General features: G+C 40.1%; 1 protein-coding gene across 2 annotated transcripts in view; it reads left to right on the forward strand.

Annotated features, from left to right (window-relative positions):
* The first annotated feature begins 1,025 nt into the window (after window positions 1–1,025).
* slc2a4rg (SLC2A4 regulator) overlaps window positions 1,026–20,132 on the forward strand; it is a 41,790-nt gene continuing 22,683 nt past the window's right edge. For both annotated transcript variants that reach the window (XM_085392712.1, XM_085392713.1), the window contains exons 1-2: window positions 1,026–1,500; window positions 4,213–4,448. In XM_085392712.1, coding sequence (XP_085248838.1) covers window positions 1,231–1,500; window positions 4,213–4,448 — 506 coding nt within the window. In that variant the 5' untranslated portion in view covers window positions 1,026–1,230. The remainder of the gene's footprint in view (window positions 1,501–4,212; window positions 4,449–20,132) is intronic.

Below are 20,132 nucleotides of genomic sequence, written 5' to 3' on the forward strand. Positions count from 1 at the left end.
GTGACAGTGCAGATACTGTATGCAGAAGATTGTAATGTTTTATATTAACCTTCATAAAACATTAAAGTGAGTTTTTACTTTTCTAATAAAGTGGCACATCAGAAAGTGTTTGTTTTGCCTGTAGTTTCATTGCTTTGTGACAGCTTTCAAACTACACCTGGTTCCTGCTCTGCAGCGGCCTCTCATTTGAAAGTGCAGCTTACAAGAAAATGCTTTTTTGTGTGAGAAATTAAGCAATACAGCAGGAACAGCTGGGAGGTGTACTGTGTCGTTCAATAACAGGAGCTATGCTGAATGAAGAAAGGTTGCTGAAATCTTTTTTTTTTCTTTCCGACCACACTCAAAAGGCATTTTATAAAAAGGAAGCAGACACATGGACGACATATAAAAATAGAGGAATATGACCTGAAACCTCTCGTGCAATGCAGTGCAAGTCAAGCTTACGCAGATTTGAATTAATCACCATAAATCTGTACCTTGCTTCTGCAAATGACCTTATTTACTGCAGTGAGTGGCAGTGTTTCATGCTACTGTGTCCGGACGGTGTTAGTTTTCCAAAATGCTAACTTTTGAATTAGCATACATTTCCCCATTAATGCAGGCCAAGTCACTTATAAGGAGAAAGCAGTGTATGCATTTTTTCTATAATAACTCGCCTACAATGAGAAGTTCAGGTGTAATAGTTTGCAACTCGCTAAAGTGCTATTTGAATTGCAAAATTATAAATGCGCAGTTAGCCGCTGAGGCCTGCACGCTGTTTTTCCTGTACTCTCTCGACCTCGCCTCCCTCGCAGACCGGCTCAGCGTCGACAGACACCGGCCGGTAAACTGAGAACACGCCCCTCTCTCTCTTCCACCCACAGTACTTAGCTTCGAAAAAAATGTTATTGACAGAGTGAAACTAGCCAATCACCTGCAGCTTTGCGGTGGACGCGTGCCAGAATGTAATGTTTATATTATGCAGAGCACCAATAGGAGTGGAGCAGAGGGGGCGTGGCAGCCGTTTGGAGGAAAGAGGCAAAACAATCTTTTATCCTCCTGACCGGGCGGCTTTTTGGGGCAGCGGCGGCGGCAGTGGTAGAAAACTTTACATGTAGGCTAGGATATAAGTAAAGACACAGACAGTTCCCATCAACTTGCGACAATCCTAATAAATGTATCTGACTCCAGCAATTTGCACTAAAATTTCTAGAAAGCTGGTTTTCTTTCTCCTGCTCGCCTTGTCTGAATATGGAGTCCAAATATATTGTGGAGAAGTCGTCGGTTGGGACAGGAGCTGGCGGTGCGGACTTTAACTGTCGGACCGGCCGCTCGGTGCTCCGCGACACCCGGGTCCCTTCGGTGGAAAAAACCGGTTCCATGTCGGCGTACACAAACGGGGCCGTGCCGTACAAAAACGTAATGGACGGCGGCTTGGCGGCGGAGATTAAAAGCGAGAGGACCCCTCTAAAAGGGAACGGGCTGTCTCTGGGTGGTCGGCTGTTGCACGACGTGGAAAAAGTAAGTGCAGTTGAGATGTTTTACGCGTGTGCGCACGACTCTATTAGCCGGTAAAGTCCCTTCATATACCCGAGTTACCGCTCAAGATAATATCGCCCACGTAATGTTAGCGTGTCTGCAAGCTGTGTGACTTCAAAGTTTTGACATTTTACGCCATTTTCATGTGCTGTTATTACGTTTTAACGGTTGCGACTGTGAGGCTTATACGTCACTACTGTGTCGTTATTTTTAAATAACTTTTAAGCGCCCGTTATTTCAATTCCTGCCCGTTCCTATCATTATTAACTCCATCGTACTGTAACCGCTTTTAATGGCGGCTCACTCTTTGCAAAGTTTACAGAAAAGGGGGCAGGGACGTCAAACTACAAGCCCAACCCCCCTCCCCCATAACTTAAGGGTGAAGCTACAGTTTGGGCTTCCTGGCGACATGGGAAGGCCCGACTATAACTACACATACGCCACGGACTTAACAGTAAAGACACGTGATATATTATTGTTGTTGTTGTTGTTTGCGTCGGCCTTGTACTTGCATTGTGTGTGCCTGTATTTAATTTGTGAGCCTTTATGCAGACAGCAAATAAATCTCATAATAAATATGCCAGTTACTCACGATATTAAAACCACGACATCAACTTATCAAAATAATCTCCTCACAATGTAACACTGCTGGGAAATACTGGGTCCTGCCATTCATATGAATGCGGCTCTGACACTTGTTGCCGGCTGGAGCATTTTTGCAGACCAAGCACACCCCGTAACAGTATGGGCCCTCCCCGGTTGCAGCAGCCTCTCTTTAGCAGGATAGTGCACCCTGCTACCAAATCCCCAAGATCGCAATCTGATTGTCCCAGCAGAACAAGCCAGAGCCACAGGAGCCCCACCCCACAACCCACAAAACCCAATGGATACTCTGCATCCCAGTGGCAGACACTATAGGACAATCCCAGAGGTCTGGTGTGCGTGGCCATGCCCTTATTTCTGTCACCTCAGATTTAAAAACTTTTTTAAATCTGAAAAAAGCATGTGGAAAGCAGTTCTGGACTGCCAAAGTATATTTGTAACATTTTATAAAGTTAGTGGTTAATCAGTTATATAGATAACACAATGAGGCATATAGTTACTTTTACACTGTACGTGCTAGTTATTTTCATATATTATCATGTAATATTCAATAGAGTTTCCATTTGCATCGCAGAATACACAAAACTGGACACTGGACCTGGCAGTTATGTGTATTTAGCAGATTTACACAGCTACTTTTCTAGATTTGTGTTGTTTTGTAATTTAGGTGGCAGGAACAGAAATGATAACCATATTCTAACCCAGGATTGCTTCTGTTCTGGTTGGTTCAGCAGCGTTCATGTCCAGTGGAGAGGACAATAACCTTGGGTTTATTAAGTGAGAGGAAGGAAAAATTAAAGAAGATGCTATTTAAGGCAAACGGTTACACTAAAAAACACCATACCCTGGCTTGTATATATTAGGGCTGCCACGATTTGTCGACTAGTCACGATTACGTCGATTATCAAAATCGTCGACGACTGATTTAATAGTCGACGCGTCGTTTGAAGCTTTGTAAGATCACAAAAGACGCAGGAATAAGTGGCAGGATTTAAGAGTGTAATAACGGACTGAAACAGAAGATGGCAGCATTGCATGTACAAGGATGTCAGCTACCGTTAAACCCCGAAGAAGAAGAAGAAGAAGCAGCTGTGTCCCAGAATTCATAGCGCGGCCCAGCGCAGTTTCCAACAATGGCGGCAGCTAGTTAGTTTTAATGTTACTCTTATTATTCTTTCTGGGTCACAAAATAAACGTTTAACATATTTTCAGGCGAGAATGTAGCTGTGTAAACCTCAAATATCTGCTCAGTTTATCAGGACACCACATATTTTCAAAAGCGCTCCGACGTTTTCGGAGACATCTGTTACCCACTAGCTCGTTAGCGAGCCGGGGGCTAGGCTCACTAGCGCCCTGAGAACACCGGACTCCCCGCAAATCGTTTTCAAACCCACCACCGTCTTTCGCTACTCAGGTTAAATATATATGAGTCACTTAGATAACTTAAAATGTTATTGTTTGGCTTTTTTTTTTTAGTATTTTATTTGTTCCTGAGTAAATCAGTTTGTCTGAGATTAAAGTTATAGTTTTTACACAGCTGAATAAACGTCAAGCAGACAACTGATTATCAGAAGTGTGAGATGCTCCAGAATATACTCCAGTGTCCTGTTATATTTTAGATAGCAAGGAGTTTATTAAACTTCACCGAAACAATCTGCAAATTTCATTAAAATTTAATAAACTATCATCTTGTCTTTATTTTTAGTTAGCACAGGCCTTAAACACTTAAAGCTGTAAGCTAATGATAGTTATATAAGAGCAGATGCTGCTGGTGCAATAAGCTGTAGTTTTACGTCCAATGGATGATGATCTGATTAGTCGACTAATCGCAAAAATAATCGGTGACTAGTCGACTATCAAAATAATCGTTTGTGGCAGCCCTAGTATATATATATATATATATATATATATATATATATATATATATGTGTATATGTATATATATATATATATATATAATTAGAAAAAAACAGTAATCTTATGCTCAGTTAAATAAGAACTTAATGGTATTGCTAGACTTAATGTTTTTAATCGAGGCCTGATTGTAACAGAGATAAACTCACTGTAATTTTTTCTTGCTGCATTTTCTAGAATGGCCTGTTGGACCAAAAAGACACAGGTTCCACGGGGATCCTGAAAAGGGCAAGCCCCACTCACTGCCTGGGTGTAAACGGGCAGTTGCCAGGTGGCTTTATGCATTTGGACATCAGAAACCCTGGGAAGCAGCCAGACCCGACCAACAACTTCAGAGTAGCGCAAGGGCAGATCCTACCACAGACAGAGAGATATTCCCTCTCATCATCCCACATCCCTGTCCCCAGAAACAGGTATGGAGAGGCTGATGTCATCTATAGTCATGGACACTTGGTGAATCTTTGGTTTTCTTTTCTCTAGTGTTCCTTGTTGCATGAAAGAGAACTTCAAGAAATATAGTTATCTGATGTGTTTCCTACTTTTATCTTTGCATTCATTCACAAGCTTGGGCATATGTGAATAGATTGTAGCTATAGATTTATGCAGCACATTGTAAACAATCAAACCAGATTTTGTGCTCTTATCTCTATTAAGCCCCTATCCCACTACTAGTTTGGCACTGAATATGTGGTAGGGCTGAACGATATATCGCATTTGCGATAATATCGCGACATGATCAAGTGCAATTTTCTAACCGCAAAGGCTGCGATTATACTCTGGACATGTCCAAATTCATGGGCTGCATCCTCCTGAGGCCGCATTTGTAGACCGATTACGTCACAGCGACGCGCCGAAGGCTGTCCAAATTACTACCATATCCCAGAATTCATAGCGCGGCCCAGCCAAACTCCAGTTTCCAGCAATGGCGGCCGCTACTAAGTTTTAAAATTACTCATACTAATCTTTCTGGGTCACAAAATAAACTTTTAACATATTTTCAGGCGAGAAAGTAGTTGTGTAAACATCAAATATCTGCTCGGTTTATCAAGATATCCCATATTTGCAAAAGTGCTTCGACGTTTTCAGAGGCGTCTGCTACCCACCAGCTCGACAGCTAGCCGGGAGCTCGAGGGTTACTGATGCGGCCGAGAACGGCACAACTCCCGGCACATCATTTTCAGATCACCGCGGAGTTTCGCTGCTCGGGTTAAACGTAATATATAAGTCACTTAGACAACCTAAAAATGTTATTGTTGGGCTTTTTTCAGTGTTTTGTTTGTTCGTGAGTAAATCGGTTTGGCTGAGATTAAAGTTATTAGATTAGATAAAATAAAACTATTAATCCCCCGGGTGGGTTCCTCCTTGGTTTTCACACAGCTGACTAAACGTCAAACAGAAAACTTATTAAACAGAAGTATGAGACAGTCGAGAATTTACACCAGTGTCTGGTTATATTTTAGATAGCAAGAAGCAGACGGCCGAGTTTATTAAACTCCACCGAGACAGCGGTGACTCTAATCAGAACTAGACCGTCCAATTTCACGCCTTTAAACTTTAAAGGCGTGTTTGTGTGTGTGTTTATACAATTGCTATTATGTTTGCACTTTATGTGTAATGTTACTGACTGCAGAGATCAGTAAGATGTGTGTATTTTTTATTTATTAGTTTTATTTATTTAATATTATTTTTTAATTGAATGACTGTCTAGTAGTTCACAGATGTCGAAAAACTGAGTGTGGTAAAGCCACTGATTTTTTTTATGTATATTTCTGCAATCTGCACATTGCACTGACTTTCATTTTAATGTTTACACCAGGGTTCCTTGTCAGCACTTTATGCTCAGATGTTTGTAAGCTAAAAATAAACTATTGTGTATGTTCAAATATACTGTTGTGATTGAAGAAGTTAAATAAAAATGTCAGTCATCAATTCATGCATCACCTCATGTCATCATAACAGAGGTCTGTCTTCCAGGAAAGAACAGTTTAAAATTAATGTAATATAGTATTGGCCATACTATATGATGTATTGCTTGTCTTTGTTTAATAATACAGAAGACAAAGACCTTAAAAAATAATCGCATATCGCATCGCAATCGCAATATTGGGGCAAAAAATCGCAATTAGATTATTTTCCATAATCGTTCAGCCCTAATATGTGGTGATAAAAGTGTTGCAGGCAGTTTTCATGCACAGCTCTGGACTTCTGTTCCTTGCCAATGCTTCGACATCTGGCTAAAACTGTACAGTGGTTTGGGCATGAATGGTGTGGGGGCGTGCTGGTTAACTGACTGCATGTTTGGTATTTCATCCAGAATGGTTTCGAAACTCGTCTTAAAAGAGCCAAAGCTTTATGAGGGCCAGGATTGCTCAAGCGCTTGACCAAGTGAAAAGGAGACTGCATGAAATAGTGACAGTGCATTTCGCTGATAACTCCACTATCTAGATTTCGGAAAGTTTTTTTTTTTTACTACTCGCATGTCTAAATGTATTGATTGCACCTAAGCTCAATGCCATCTTTGTTGACCCTCTCTTGATGGGCTAGTGGATATATCAGCGTGATGTGTTCACTGTATGTCAGGCAGTAAAATGCACCTTTGCTGTGTGTGCGAGTGAGTGTATTTTATTAGATGTTTCATGTGCATTGCAGTTTGCTTTTCCTCCAGTTGTTTCACACTATTTTCACACAGAGACACATGAGTATTCCTGCCCAGAGCCTTCTGTGATTGGTCTTCGTTAAACATACATGCAGAACGTGCACCCTGAGACAAGCCTACTGCACTAAAGTGATTATGTAACAGTTAAAGCGGACTGGGAGAGGCTGTAGGTGGTGCCTAAGAGCATTTTCCTTCTTTTTATACAACTGCTGGGGTTATTGTCCGTGTCCAAAAACTGTTTGCCTGTCAGACTGCACTTTCACGCTGAAATACCTGTTAGCTGTATAAAAACTGAGCACCTTCTTGTTGAATATGTTTATATGCAAATGTCACAATTCTTTAAGAGGTTCTGTATGATAATTTCTGCAAATGTAATAACATTCATCGGTACAAATAGTAAGCAGGCATCGTTTTTGTATGGGTCTGGGGGTTTGCACAGCGCACGTTTACTGTTTTCCGTCCTTCTCTCATCATCACATGAATTTCACGTGCTGCTGGTCATGTATGATGTGAGGGAGTGTCTCCTGGGAACATGCAAGACTGAGCGTGCGTTAAAAACCAGGGTGATAGTGTTAAACAAAGACAAAATGGCTCTTTTTTCTTTTCTTCTTCTTCTTCTTCTTCTTCTTCTTCTTCTTCTTCCTTTTTTTTTTTTTTTTTTTTTTTTTTTTTTTTTACTGATCTGTTCAGTTTAGAAACATTTATGTTTCTTTTTATCTCCACAAGGCACAAGAACATAGTCTGGGTTGACACTATGCAGTGGCTAAAAGAGGTTGCATAACATTATATAACTGCGCAGTGATATTAGCGAGGCCTCTTTGTTGCTCCATTGACCTTTCGGAGTAACTTCTAGTCTCTACTCTGCTCCAACTGGTTTTGCTGGTGATAGAATCTCCTTTCTCTCTCTCTCCATGAAATTGTTTACCTAGTCATTGTTCATATTTGGATTTAAACTAGGTCTGTGATTGATTCATTAGTTGTTTGCTCTATAAAACATAAGAAAGTATTGAAACTTGAACTTCCAGCTCTCAAGATAATATTGGTAATATGAAATTATCAATATTTTATTGTTTGGTAGCTAATACATATATCTCTACGTAAAATGAATTTTGTACTGATTCTAGTAGGAGAGCTCATAATGCTTGTTTGATTTTCTTGGCTCATCTCAGCTCTCTCTGTTACCCAGATGTGCATGTATGTGGTATTCATCACAAATTATAAGAGCACTTTAAAAGGGAACTCTTATTGCCACACAAACCCACTCACAGTAATTTGGTTTTGACAAATCTGGCTTTGACCTTCACAAAGTAACAGCACTGCGCTGCAGTGTAAGGTACCTGTTTTTTCTGCTAGTGTTGGCCACAGTTGGAAAGTGGTAGTTGTCTATGTGGGTGTAACCCCCAGTGCATTTGTAGCACTCTTTGCCTTGCGTTAGATTATGTCAACAAAGCCATTTATTTTCATTGGTTCTCCACCGACTTGGGTAATACCGTCAGTGTGGGACAGGATTAACTGTGTTTAAAAAGAACTTACTTTAAAGATGTCACTCAGTCCTCTGTGTGTTTTATATTAACTGCTTTGTCAGTTGCATATTGTTTCTTCAATACGGCTTGATACTTTTACACCTTGTCTTGTTATTTTGCAAATGCCGCAAAGTAGGTCACTATTCCTTAGACAAGCCTGGACAAAGATCTTGCAGGAAGGAAGAGGAAGAATCAGCACGTTTACTTGGGCACAAATGGTTATGGTCATCTAAACATAGTCAAACTGCAGCACATTTTTAAACATTCCCACCTGTCTTGTCAGCTGCGGTCTTAGTGTGTGTGTCTCCTTTTAACTCTCTTTTTTATGTTCGCTCTGCAAAGTCTCCCTTTCACCCACATCCTAAGTATACCACGTCAACCTGTCAGTAGTCATCAGTGTGAGATCTAGTACCCTGATAACAGAACAAAGACCAGTTTGAATGAACATTAAAAGAGCTCTAAGAAGTGAAGGGGGCGGGGCTGTTTTGTTGCGATATGAAAAGCTTTTCTCTTATCGGTCCTTGGTCAGGTACACCGTTACCACAGTAGGGTAACATGAATGGAAAACATAGAATCAGCATAAACAAGACACCAGGAGGGAAAAACAGGTCTGTTTTTAACATAATTACTGACCGGCCTCTGACTCAGTCTGTATAAGAATCACCAGCAGGTTTTAGGTCTGGCGAGCAGGCAGAATGTAGTTCATCACCTCTCAATCCCCCTTCATCCACCTCATTACCAATACACTTCTCCCAAAGGAGACATTACTGGTGATTGTTGAAGGTCAGAGGAACATCTAACCCACCCCCACTGTAGTGTGGAGGTGTCTAACCCACATTCAGGGTGCTGACATTTCGTCCTGATTGAGGGAGATATAGTTGCATAGTTGCCTTGAAATGACACTTTAGGGTTTCCAGATTTGAGATTAAAAAAAATTACCGTAATGTCAGTGTTAAAGTGAGGAAAGTGACGACCGTTATCAGTATTATTGCAGTGCTGTTAAAACACATAAAAAACACACATTACACATGCAGCAACAGGACAACATGTAGTGTTGGTTACAAAGATGGCTTCAGTTTATATCGCTGGCAATGTGCTAACAAGTCAGACTGGCAAACTGTCATATTTCCCATTTTTGATTCTTTTTAAATAGTGGGAAGTACTTGTGAAGGGATTTCCTTCCTGTCTTTTGCAGACAGGGTGACAATTTTTAATCACATCTTTCTCAGCACTATGCTGAAAAATGAAATACGACCACACTTAAAAGTCAGTCCTACTATTAAAAAGCTAAAAAAGATATCTGCCCTGTCTTTGGGCCAAACAAACTCGCTGTGCTGGTTCAGCTGCATCTGTTGCTAAATTTGGTTAATGGTGAATAGTACTGTTGTTATTTTTTCAAAATATGGCAATCAAACATGATTTCATTTATAATTAGGACTTTAAATGGTAATTGTATGTTAAAAATGTTTGTTTTTTCATAAAATCAATGTCTGAAAAATCCCTTCTGAATTAGAAGGTACATTTTCATCCTTGCTTGTAGCCTCCTTTCTTCCCTCCAGAGTACAAGAGGTTAAACCTCTTGCACTGATAGGCAGGGGTTAAAGGTCATCTTCAATGAATGGAGTCATGCAAGCGGGGAGGGTCAGATCAGGACGCAAGCAGGCATCTGGAATGTCTGCTAGGTCAGCCTCAGGATCTGGGTTATGAGCTACATAGGTGATTTATAACCCCAGAGGATTGTAGCAGACAGCTTATCATCTAACTATGCAGCTTTACTGTCTACTGATTTGGAGGGGCACGGAGGAATGAGGATCTACTATCAAAGTAAAAAGTTTTCAGGGTGCACCTTTGTGGCTGTCTCTGAATCACTCCTTCTTTAATACTAATAAAGGTCTCTGGAAGAAGCGCAGACTAATGGGGGGAATCTGCACTGTGTGTGTATGTGTACAGAGCTCTAATGAGACATTAATCATCTCCTGATATGCGGTGAAGAAGAGAGGCAAAATTTCATTTCAGTTTCATAAGTGAGGAGGAGCGTAGGAGGCATGCAGGAATGTTTTCTGCAAACAGCGCTCTGTTGTAAAAACACTGCTCTCTATATTATGTGTTGGATACATGTTCAGTTAAAAGGCCTGGATTGCTTTTTCGTGTTCGCTATGTCAGTTTTTATAGTGTCCTCGGGCAAGATGCCTTAAGGACAGGGAAAGAAATGCTTATCACGAGGGAAGGAAACTCTCATTGCGCAGCTCTGGCAAGGCTGCAGAAAAATGCTTTATCGCTTGCTCACACACACTAATAGATGCTTACATAACGCCTCCTGTTCTGCCTCAGCAGCGTTTAAAGATTCCAAAGTCAACTATCTCTCCTTCTCCTCAGTCAGTCTCTCTGTCCTTCTGCCCAATTCTTTATACCAACCACCAGCTGTGCAATCCCCTCCTACCCACCGACAACTGCCACCTTTCTCTTTCCTGTGTGTCATTATATCCTTCCCTTAACTTTGCTTTATCTAAACAACTGTTATCATTCCCTTGATATCCTTCCCTCTTGAGTCATTAACATTCTCTGTTTCAGTGTTGGGAAGGTTACTTTTGAAGTTTTACAGATTATTTATCATTCTGTTATTTTTTTTTTTCAGAAATAAATCCCTTTTATGTTAGTGTTTATTCCAGCTTTATTAAGACATCTTCAATTTTTTGCCATACAAGCATAAGGTTTGTCACAACTGTTATTGTTCCTATCAACTCTTAGTCAGGTGCAGCCATACTTTCGATCATTTAGATCTCTGCATCCTAATGTCTATGTGGCCCACACTACTTGCACATAGACTCCCACCAGTTCAAATCAACAGAGAGGAGTGTAAAGCAAAAACAAATCATCTGCAGGCTGGAGAGAGGTAGTTTCTGCTGGAAGAAACAAAAAACGCTTTACTCTGTACAGTAATGTCAGAGGCCTTTCCTTATTTTGGTTGGAATTTGAAGCTCTGAAAGACATTCTTGTCCCAAGACATGGCCACCTGCCTTGACATGGTCAGCTGGTTACTCGTATGACAGACTCGGGTTGGTTCAAGTAATGCATTTTGACATGCGGGCGGAATCAGAAACAAAATGCAAAAAGATATATCACCATTGTGGAATAAGTGGACACTGCATCAATGTAGAGACAGGTTCTTGAATGCTTTCTTGCACTGATGTTTGTCCCAGGCCTTTGCTCACCCGCGTGATTTGCAAAAGGGCCAATAGAAAATGCAACAAAAAAAGAATAACTTCTGTATTCTCACAGAAGCGTTGCATGGGACATAATGTATTTGGATGCAACCCAATATTTTTATTTGTAACTAATTTATTTACTTGTTTCCCCCGTAATTGCACCAGATTACAATTACTGGTATGTGCATACCATACTGCAGCACTGTTTGGTTTACATTTGCTGTTGGCTGTGAAAGAAAATGGTAAGAGTGCTTTTCTAAGTTGTTATTAGTGTCTAAATGTAAAAAAATAAAATGAAATATGATTTTAGCCCATTGTTTTGTTGTTATTCGGCAGCATCATGGGATTATAATGTATCCATCAGCTTATATGGACAATTGGATCCTTTTGTAATGTGCTGTAGATTGATAAAGTTTTTTTTATCATGTTGCTATCATGTTATAGGGTGGCTGTAGCTCAGGTGGCAGAGCAGGTCAGCCACTAATTTGAAGGTCGGTGGTTCGATCCCAGGCTGCCTCCTGGCGGCATGCCAAATATCCTTCGGCAAGATACTAACCCCATGTTTGCCTACTGGTGGTGGTCAGAGGGCCCGGTGGCGCCAGTGTCCGGCAGCCTCGCCTCTGTCAGTGCGCCCCAGGGCAGCTGTGACTACAATGTAGCTTGCCATCGCCAGTGTGTAAATGTGTGTGTGTGAATGGGTGAATGACTGAATGTAGTGTGAAGCACTTTGGGGTCCTTAGGGACTAGAAAAGCGCTATACAAATACAGGCCATTTACCATTTCTAGGCAACATGATGATTACGTAATATCTGACATAGATAACAACCCCCAGAGATTTAAGATGCACTTGGTCTCGCAACTCCTGATGGCGTAGGAGGAATTAACAGATAAAGAAACAAACACAGACAGTCAGAGAGATCAAATCAAGTCAAACGCTCATTTGTTTTCTCTCTTTGTGCAGTTTGCTTTTGTAGATGTGAATACACAGTCGGATATGGACCAAAACAGTTTTACTAAAATTCTTTGGACAAGGTGGTCTCAGCCTGCTTTCAAACAGGCTCCAGAGAGGTTTGTTTATGATCCGACCTCAATCTGACTCAGTATATGCTGCAAGTTTTTTGAGCTAGCAGAGCACTATTGATTGTGTATCGTACAAAACCTGCACAATATTACCAGGTAAATACGAATGTTAAGAGTAAATTCTTCATGTTATCCACTTGTTCAGACCACAGCACCTTCCTCTCGTATTTACTTTGGTTGCTCCCTCCCCTCACATATCCGGCCAGTAAGCGTACCAGACATTCTCACATGGTTTGTAGTGCCACATTTTGGATCGCTTGGAGTTTTCTCTCTGTGAAAAGAAGAGTTTACCAACTCCTGAGCTGATTCTCCCCCAGAGGAAATGATCTATAAGTGTGAAAACACCCTTAATAACGTAATTGGTAAATGGACTGGTTCTTATTTAGCAGTTTTCTACTCTACCTGAGCTACACTACCAAAGCTCTTTACACAACCTGCCTCATTTACCCATTCATACAAGCACTTTTTTCGGTGCTTTTTCCATTTAAGTGGTTTCTATCTAACGTTCACACACATTTATTCTCTGATGGATGCGTCTGAGAGCAACTTTCCCAAGGATATTTGGCATGCAGACCAGGGATCAAACCACCAACCATAAGGTGTGGAAACGATGGCACACTCATCACTGGAATTTTCACATTGTTTTTGTTGGCATTGCAGTTGCAGATTTGCAGACTCAAAAGCCAAGGAGTGATTTTGAGTAGAAAATGTGTTTACTGGTGTGCAAGGTTAAAAGTTTTTTTGTTTTTTTCCTCCAAAGCATATAGTCTGACAGTATTATACATTTAAATTGTAAAAATCCAATGGCAAAGCTAAATATGCCAATTTTACTACTCCTTCCTGTGAAAGATAGATTGGCACAACACAGCAGGAAAACGAAAATGTTCTGAGTATGCTGCGTAATGCTTCGGTGCATTTGCAAATGGCATCCAAAACCAGCTCCAGGATGGCTGACAGCAAGCCACATTCATGGGTTTTCCTTTCCCTTGTTTCAAATCACAACACTTATAAATACACACACAACTCTATCGAAGTCATCTCGTTCTGCTGACAACAAGGAGTGAAATTCAGACAGTACTGCAAACTTAAAAGTTTGATGGACTCTTACTGCGTACTTTGCCCTGTGCAGAGGGGGGGGGTCTTATATTTGTTTAAATTACTGATAATGGTTTTTGGGTTTGGTGATGTCACTGCTGATAACAGTTTTTAGGAAATAAAAATATTTGTAAAAAATCCATATGTTGGCTGATATTCTTTGTGGTACTTTTGTATTAGCACCCCCCTTTTTCCTTGGCAGGATGCTTATTTAACATTTCTTTATCTGTTTAACTAAAATGGTGTGTCCTTATGATGCTTTTTCTTGATAGCTTTTGGCCATTACTGAACTTAGAGCAGAAATTTCTACACATAATGTCAGAAAATTTTCCTCTTCTTTTTTCCTGTCTCTTCTTTGTTACACTGGCTATCTGCATCTCAGTTTGGTAGTATGCAGGACATGGAAAAAGCTTATTTCGGGTAGTGTCCTGAAAAATGTCAGGTGAACGTGATCTCACTTGTAGTAAACGACTTTGACAGCCCCGTCTTTTGGTTTAGTCAAAAATTCAGTTGTACTGGGCTACTGGCATTTCAGTCGTTTTTGTGTTGGCACTGACTTCGCAAAGTGCCAGGAACTGCAATTCAATACATCAAAATGGGAAGAAAATACCTGGAAGCACTACATAGACTGTAAGTCTTCTCTTCAAAATAATTTTCAAAGATTAGGGCTTAGATAAACAGATTATAAAAGCTACCACGCCCAGACTCCAAAAAACCAGTGGGCCCAAATCCTCACAAGCTTCTAGAAACCCCCTACGCTTTGTGTGTATCCTTAAGTGTGTGTAGACATGTGCATCCTGAACAAAAGAACTACAGTATACAGGCTTTGATAATCACTTATCCTCATGCTGGTGGACAAGATGAGCAGTCAAGCAACATGTGAACAGATGTGTGTTTTCCTTTTTCACCCCCCTATTTTTCTCTTTATCTCATCAACATGCACAGATGTGCACACACACACACACACACACACACACACACACACACACACACACACACACACACACACACACACACACACACAATCGCTTTCATTCTGTAGCCACAGTGAGGTAGTCAGGTTTCATTTAGCACTGATCTGCCAGTAAGGCTGTTGTCCTCTCACCTCCTGGTTATTGCTTCATGCGTCACACTGTTTGCTCTCCCCTGCTAAGCTATTCAGCAGTATTTACACACAAGTCAGTTATATGCACAAAGTCAAATTATAGATGACTCCATGATTTAGCCACATGATACACAGATGTTTCCATATTAATGTTTGATAAATGTATGTGTGTGGGTTGTGTGTAACAGAGAAATAGAAGGGAAAAGAAGTGGTGCTTTATGTGCATATTGTTTGCTTTTTCACCTGCTAACTTGGGATCTGTGCTCTCCACTTGACTGGATTGATTTTTTTTTTCCACACACCCTTTTTTTTTGTCTTTGTGCTAGCTAAATCTTATCAGTCCTATTGAAGAGAAAGCACTTCACACAGCCCATATTTCCAAGTTTTTTTTGTTTGTCTTATAACTACAATAGTATTTTGCTTTACTTGAATTTAATTTTAGTTGCTATTAATAACACATGAAGATGGTTATAAGCATTTATTTATTTATTTATTTATTTACTTTTTAGCTGAGTACTCTCAGGAACACAGTGACTGGACTCCTGACTGCTGCCAAGATAATGTGGAGATTTCCGGCCTGTGGAGATGCAGAAAGTAACCCCTCTTAATCTTAGTGGCTTCCAGCACCAACATGCCACTGCACAAAGCAGTGAGTGTGTGAAGCTGTTCAGTGAGGTGTAAAGTACAGCACCGATCACTTCCTGACTAACCTGTAGAACTTTCATAGCTGTTCCGAAGCACAGAAATACTGAGAGATTTTCATATTCCTGTTAGTCTTTCTTTTCAGATTTGCTGGATTTTCAACTCTGGCTTTTATCTGAAACTGAACTTTTTTTTTTCTTATTTTTTGGTTCATATATGATAGATCCAATGGTGAAGTCTCTCCAAGCTCAGCATTTTTCATCAAATCTATCTTGCTTGCAACCTCTTTAGAGGACAAGACTGGGCTGATCACAAGTCTCTTGTCTAACACCTTTTGCTCTGTCCGAATTGCCGTGACCTGGCTTGGGCCAAGATTCAAAACAATGATCAATATGTTTCACACTATATTTTTTCACCACAGTTGGCCCATGAGTAAACAAGAGAGAGAGAAAAGAGAGGAAACCATATGCTTAGTTTTTATATAAAATTTACACCAAGGTTTCTATAGAACCTGAACATTTGTGTTTTATGCTTTTTGCTTGCTGTCAAGGAAGTGACATCCTCAAGAAGATACTAAAGTAATTGTATAGTAAAATTACCAAAAAGAAAAAATAAATAATATGCATGGAAATATAAAAATAAAAAATAAAAGCACTATGTGCAGGAAGTTGTAATGTGTAGGAGTAAAGATTAAAGTAAAGATTTTTACACATTTATAAGGTAAAAATAAAAGCCAAAAGTTAAAGTTGTCATGGAATTGTAGATGTTAAAATTTTTATGCCTTGAAGCCTGCTAATGTTTGTCATTAATGCACAATTCCCATATGTAGTTCTAGAAATTATGTGTGTGCATGTGTGTCCGAGTCTGAGACCCCAGAGACTTGGATGAAAAAGATCTGAATGTCTGACAGAAAGACATCTTGCTTGCACAAAGCATGACTTTCACTGGGCCAGAGCTCCATCGGGGCAAGTTCTCCCATCTGTTTGTTTGTCTGTGTGAGAGAACGAGTCTGTCCTAGTCTGACCAACCACTCGGCCTATCCTTATTGGAAAATGCATAACTCTCAGAGGGGAACCAGCATTTGCATTCAGCTAGTCATACTCCTCATCATATTACATCCAACATTCATTTTTCAGTGAGCTGCTAAATGTTTTAAAAAACAAAACAAAACAGAAAAAGCTAGGAGGCTGGACCAGCAGTGAGGTTTAATATTATTTCAATAATCTGTGACAGTTTTATCATCATCACTACCATCTCTCTAGTGTTTCCATGATGTGCTCTTATTGCTACCATTTATCTTATTAACTATTCCATTCCTGACGTGGCAGAGTGATAAAGGGACCATTTTCCTTACCTTATTCCCAATACTGTCATAAGGCCAGAAGCTCCACAGGGAGGCTTAAATTACCAAAAGATATGGTTTATGGCATTTTCCTCTATATTAGTCACTACCCGGTACAGTTTGGCAGGATTAGCGAGGAGCTGAGAGTAGGATGATATTCAGTGAAGATCTGGGTTGAGTAAAAAAATAAAATTTTTTGTTACATATAATACAAAATAATATATAACAAAATGAGAGTCTGTTTTCATGCCATTTTTATAATTTAATCTATAGATAGTTATCCAATCCCTGTGCAAGTTTTTAAATGTATTTCTGCTAATGGTTCAAATACATGTCGCGCAAAAATTAGGATGATCATTATAGAATAGAATAGAATAGAATAGAATAGCCATTTATTGTGATTGTACATTTACCACGAAATTGTGGATTTTGTTGTACATTAAATCCACAATTATTAGTTTTTTTGTGCATGCTTATCAGTCCACCACGAAACTGTGTCAAAGGTCGTCCTTAGATGACAAACATAACTCCTAACACATCTTTGCTTTTACTGCACAGTAAGCAAACAGGCTGTAGACAAACATTCAACTTAGAAGCCAGGTAATACTTTTGCTTTTAACGTCTTGCTTCACATTCATTTTTGTTTAGTTATTTTTTTATTTTTTTTTTTCAAATTTTTTGCGAGAGTGCTTCTACTGATGTGCTTCGTACAACCCCTATCTTTTTTAGGGGTCAGTTTATTTTACTGGCTGGAGTCTTTGTCTGTCTGACGGTGCCCTGCAGATATTTGGCTTTATAGGAGTAAGTAGAGCAGTGTGGCTTTGCAACAGCTTTGGTTTGCCTTTGCAAAACACAGGAAACCAGGCAAAGGCCTGCTCTGGCTTGTGATGGCAGACGAACAAATCTCAGGAGTAGGCAAGTGTAGGAGTGAGAAGTGAAGAATTTAAAACAAAATAAAAGCATGACTTCTTCAGGAAGAGAACTTGACCGTTATTCAAAGCCTTTTCACCATTTCCACTAAGTAGCATTTCTAGTATTTACTTAGTATTTTGCCAGTTAATGTGAGTACATTGAGTGACTGGGTGGTTTAAATTAGTTTGACCCATACATGTGATATGCACTGATGACTTCTTACTACATCAAATATAGATTCATATTTGTTTTGATAAGGAGTAGAGGTTTTCAGGCAGAAAGGTCTTTTCTTGTTTACTTCCTAGAGGAAAATAAGGGCACAGGCCAGAAGTGAATACCCCACATTCCCCCTAGCAACAGCATTGTTATTGGAGGGAACTAAGTTAGTTATGAGAGACATTAACACTATTATAAAGATGTCTAAAAATAAAACTACTGACTAATTGTAGTATTTATTACTTTGTAATAATATTACATGTATAAGCAATATACAGCTATAATACAGATTTAATGTCTTACGTGAGGTGGTAGTACCCTAAAGTGTGGCTATGGAAAAGTGACTGTGGATTTTTTTTTTTTTTTGTATTCATTGACGAGGTGAGGTGAGGTTTAAATTCAACCCTTCTTCACTCGGCGTCTGGTTGCACTGGACTGTGTCAAGCTCGCACTGTAAATCTGATCACCTACGATTACCCCATGCACAGTTTATGAGCATGGTATGCAAGTCAGGCAGTGTGTCATGATCTACTTTGTCATCATCCTTTTAAGTGCTGTTGCTGAGTCAACATTTTCTCACTGAGGCATGTTCGTCACAAGCACCTGTGTGATCCTGAAATGGGATGTGCGGTTACTCGACACGAAATAACCATTATTCACTGAGGTTTGAATCAATGCGAGCTTGTAGTTCAGCTGAAATTTGTAGATATCATCCTCTGTGTTGTGTAGTTTATGACATCTTGAGTGAATCGCCACCGCCACAGAGGGAATCATGCCTTTTTCTCAACATCTAGCCGGTATTATTTTGCCAGAATAAAGCTATCTGTTGTTTGTGCTTCTCCCTAAGGGCACAGATTGCATTCTAGGATCAAGAGAGAGAAAGAGAGGGCTTTTTGTCCCACCACTGAATAACCATCACACTCACAACCCACTTTAAAGAGACACGGCTCCTGTCTGACAGCCTCTCTCTCTCCGGGGGTTCAAAGCTCGGAGACTTACGTAAGCGGCAACATGTGTATTGAATGGACAATAATGGCGGACTTAGGAATATACACACACATGTGTGGTTACATGCACAATGATAATCATACTTAATGCCTACCCACACTTCTATATTTATATACTTCACATATTTTTACATTGTATTCATTCAGTTCATACAGTGCATAGTACCTTTACATAGAAGTGTAAAGCAGGAAGCCTAGAAAGAGGCAGAGTGGACACTAACACCAGCTTGTGTTGGGTCAGGGATAGAGTGTGCTAATCATTACCATCTGCCTGCAGCAAAAATAGTGAGACAGAAAAAGATGAACAGAGGGCATTACGTAATACTGTGGAGTCAAGGCAAGATGATGAGGGGCAGCGAGAGTGTGGGATTGAGAGTAGTGGGTGTGGGTGTGGAAGGGGCAGCTGTCCGAGCTGCACCCCAGGCAAGAGGAACATCAACAAAAGCCTGGTCTTTTCTAATAGCCTCTATTGTCTTAACGTTACCTCATTGGACAGAATATCCCAGTTAGATGACATTTTGCTGAATGTTCTTCATTTTTAGACAACAGTCCTCATTTTCTGAGGGCAGCATTTACAACCCTCTTAGTCTGAAATAGACTGAAATCAAAAAGAAAGAAAACACCTATTACAGCAAGGGAGGAAAAAAATATGTTAGCAACACACTTTGTGGCTGCCATCTATTTACCTGTCAGCCTCCTTCACAGAGTGTGTGCATGAGGATGACTAATGCAGGCGGAGATATTACCTTTATTTTTGGTGTGCATATCTCTCTACCCCATGTGCATTTGGATTTGTTTGTGTTCAGTAACGATACCTCATAAGAAAACAGGAAAAACACCAGTCAGCATATGCTGAATGTGTAGGGTTAGGTTCCATGATGACTCAAACAGAGAGGTGCTTCAAAGTTTATTTTACTCGTGTGATTGTGATGCCGTGTTTGCTGTCTTTCTAACTGCCAATCACACGCAAGCCTCTGCCAATTTAAGGAACGTGCACCTGCTTTGAATATGAGGACGTCAGCACACATACAGCACATACAGGCACAAAAAAGCTATCTGATGCCTGTTTTGGGGATCATGTTGAACACATGATCACATTGGACAGATAAGTGCTATTTAAAACCTCCACCACCGGGGCTTAGGGGAAGATCAGAGATTTTTGTTGGCAGTGTGTTGCTCCAGTGAAAACTGGACCTGTCATACTGAAGTGATACAACAAACGATAAATATTACAAATACTGCCAAGTCCCTGTCCCTCTGCCTTAGGGATGTTCGATATAACGATATATATCGGATGACGATATAAAAACGTC

Source organism: Rhamphochromis longiceps, linkage group LG20 (genome assembly GCF_057381845.1).
Source record: "Rhamphochromis longiceps isolate RC_006_pf linkage group LG20, R_longiceps_female_GT1.1, whole genome shotgun sequence".
NCBI classification, from domain to species: Eukaryota; Metazoa; Chordata; class Actinopteri; order Cichliformes; family Cichlidae; genus Rhamphochromis; species Rhamphochromis longiceps.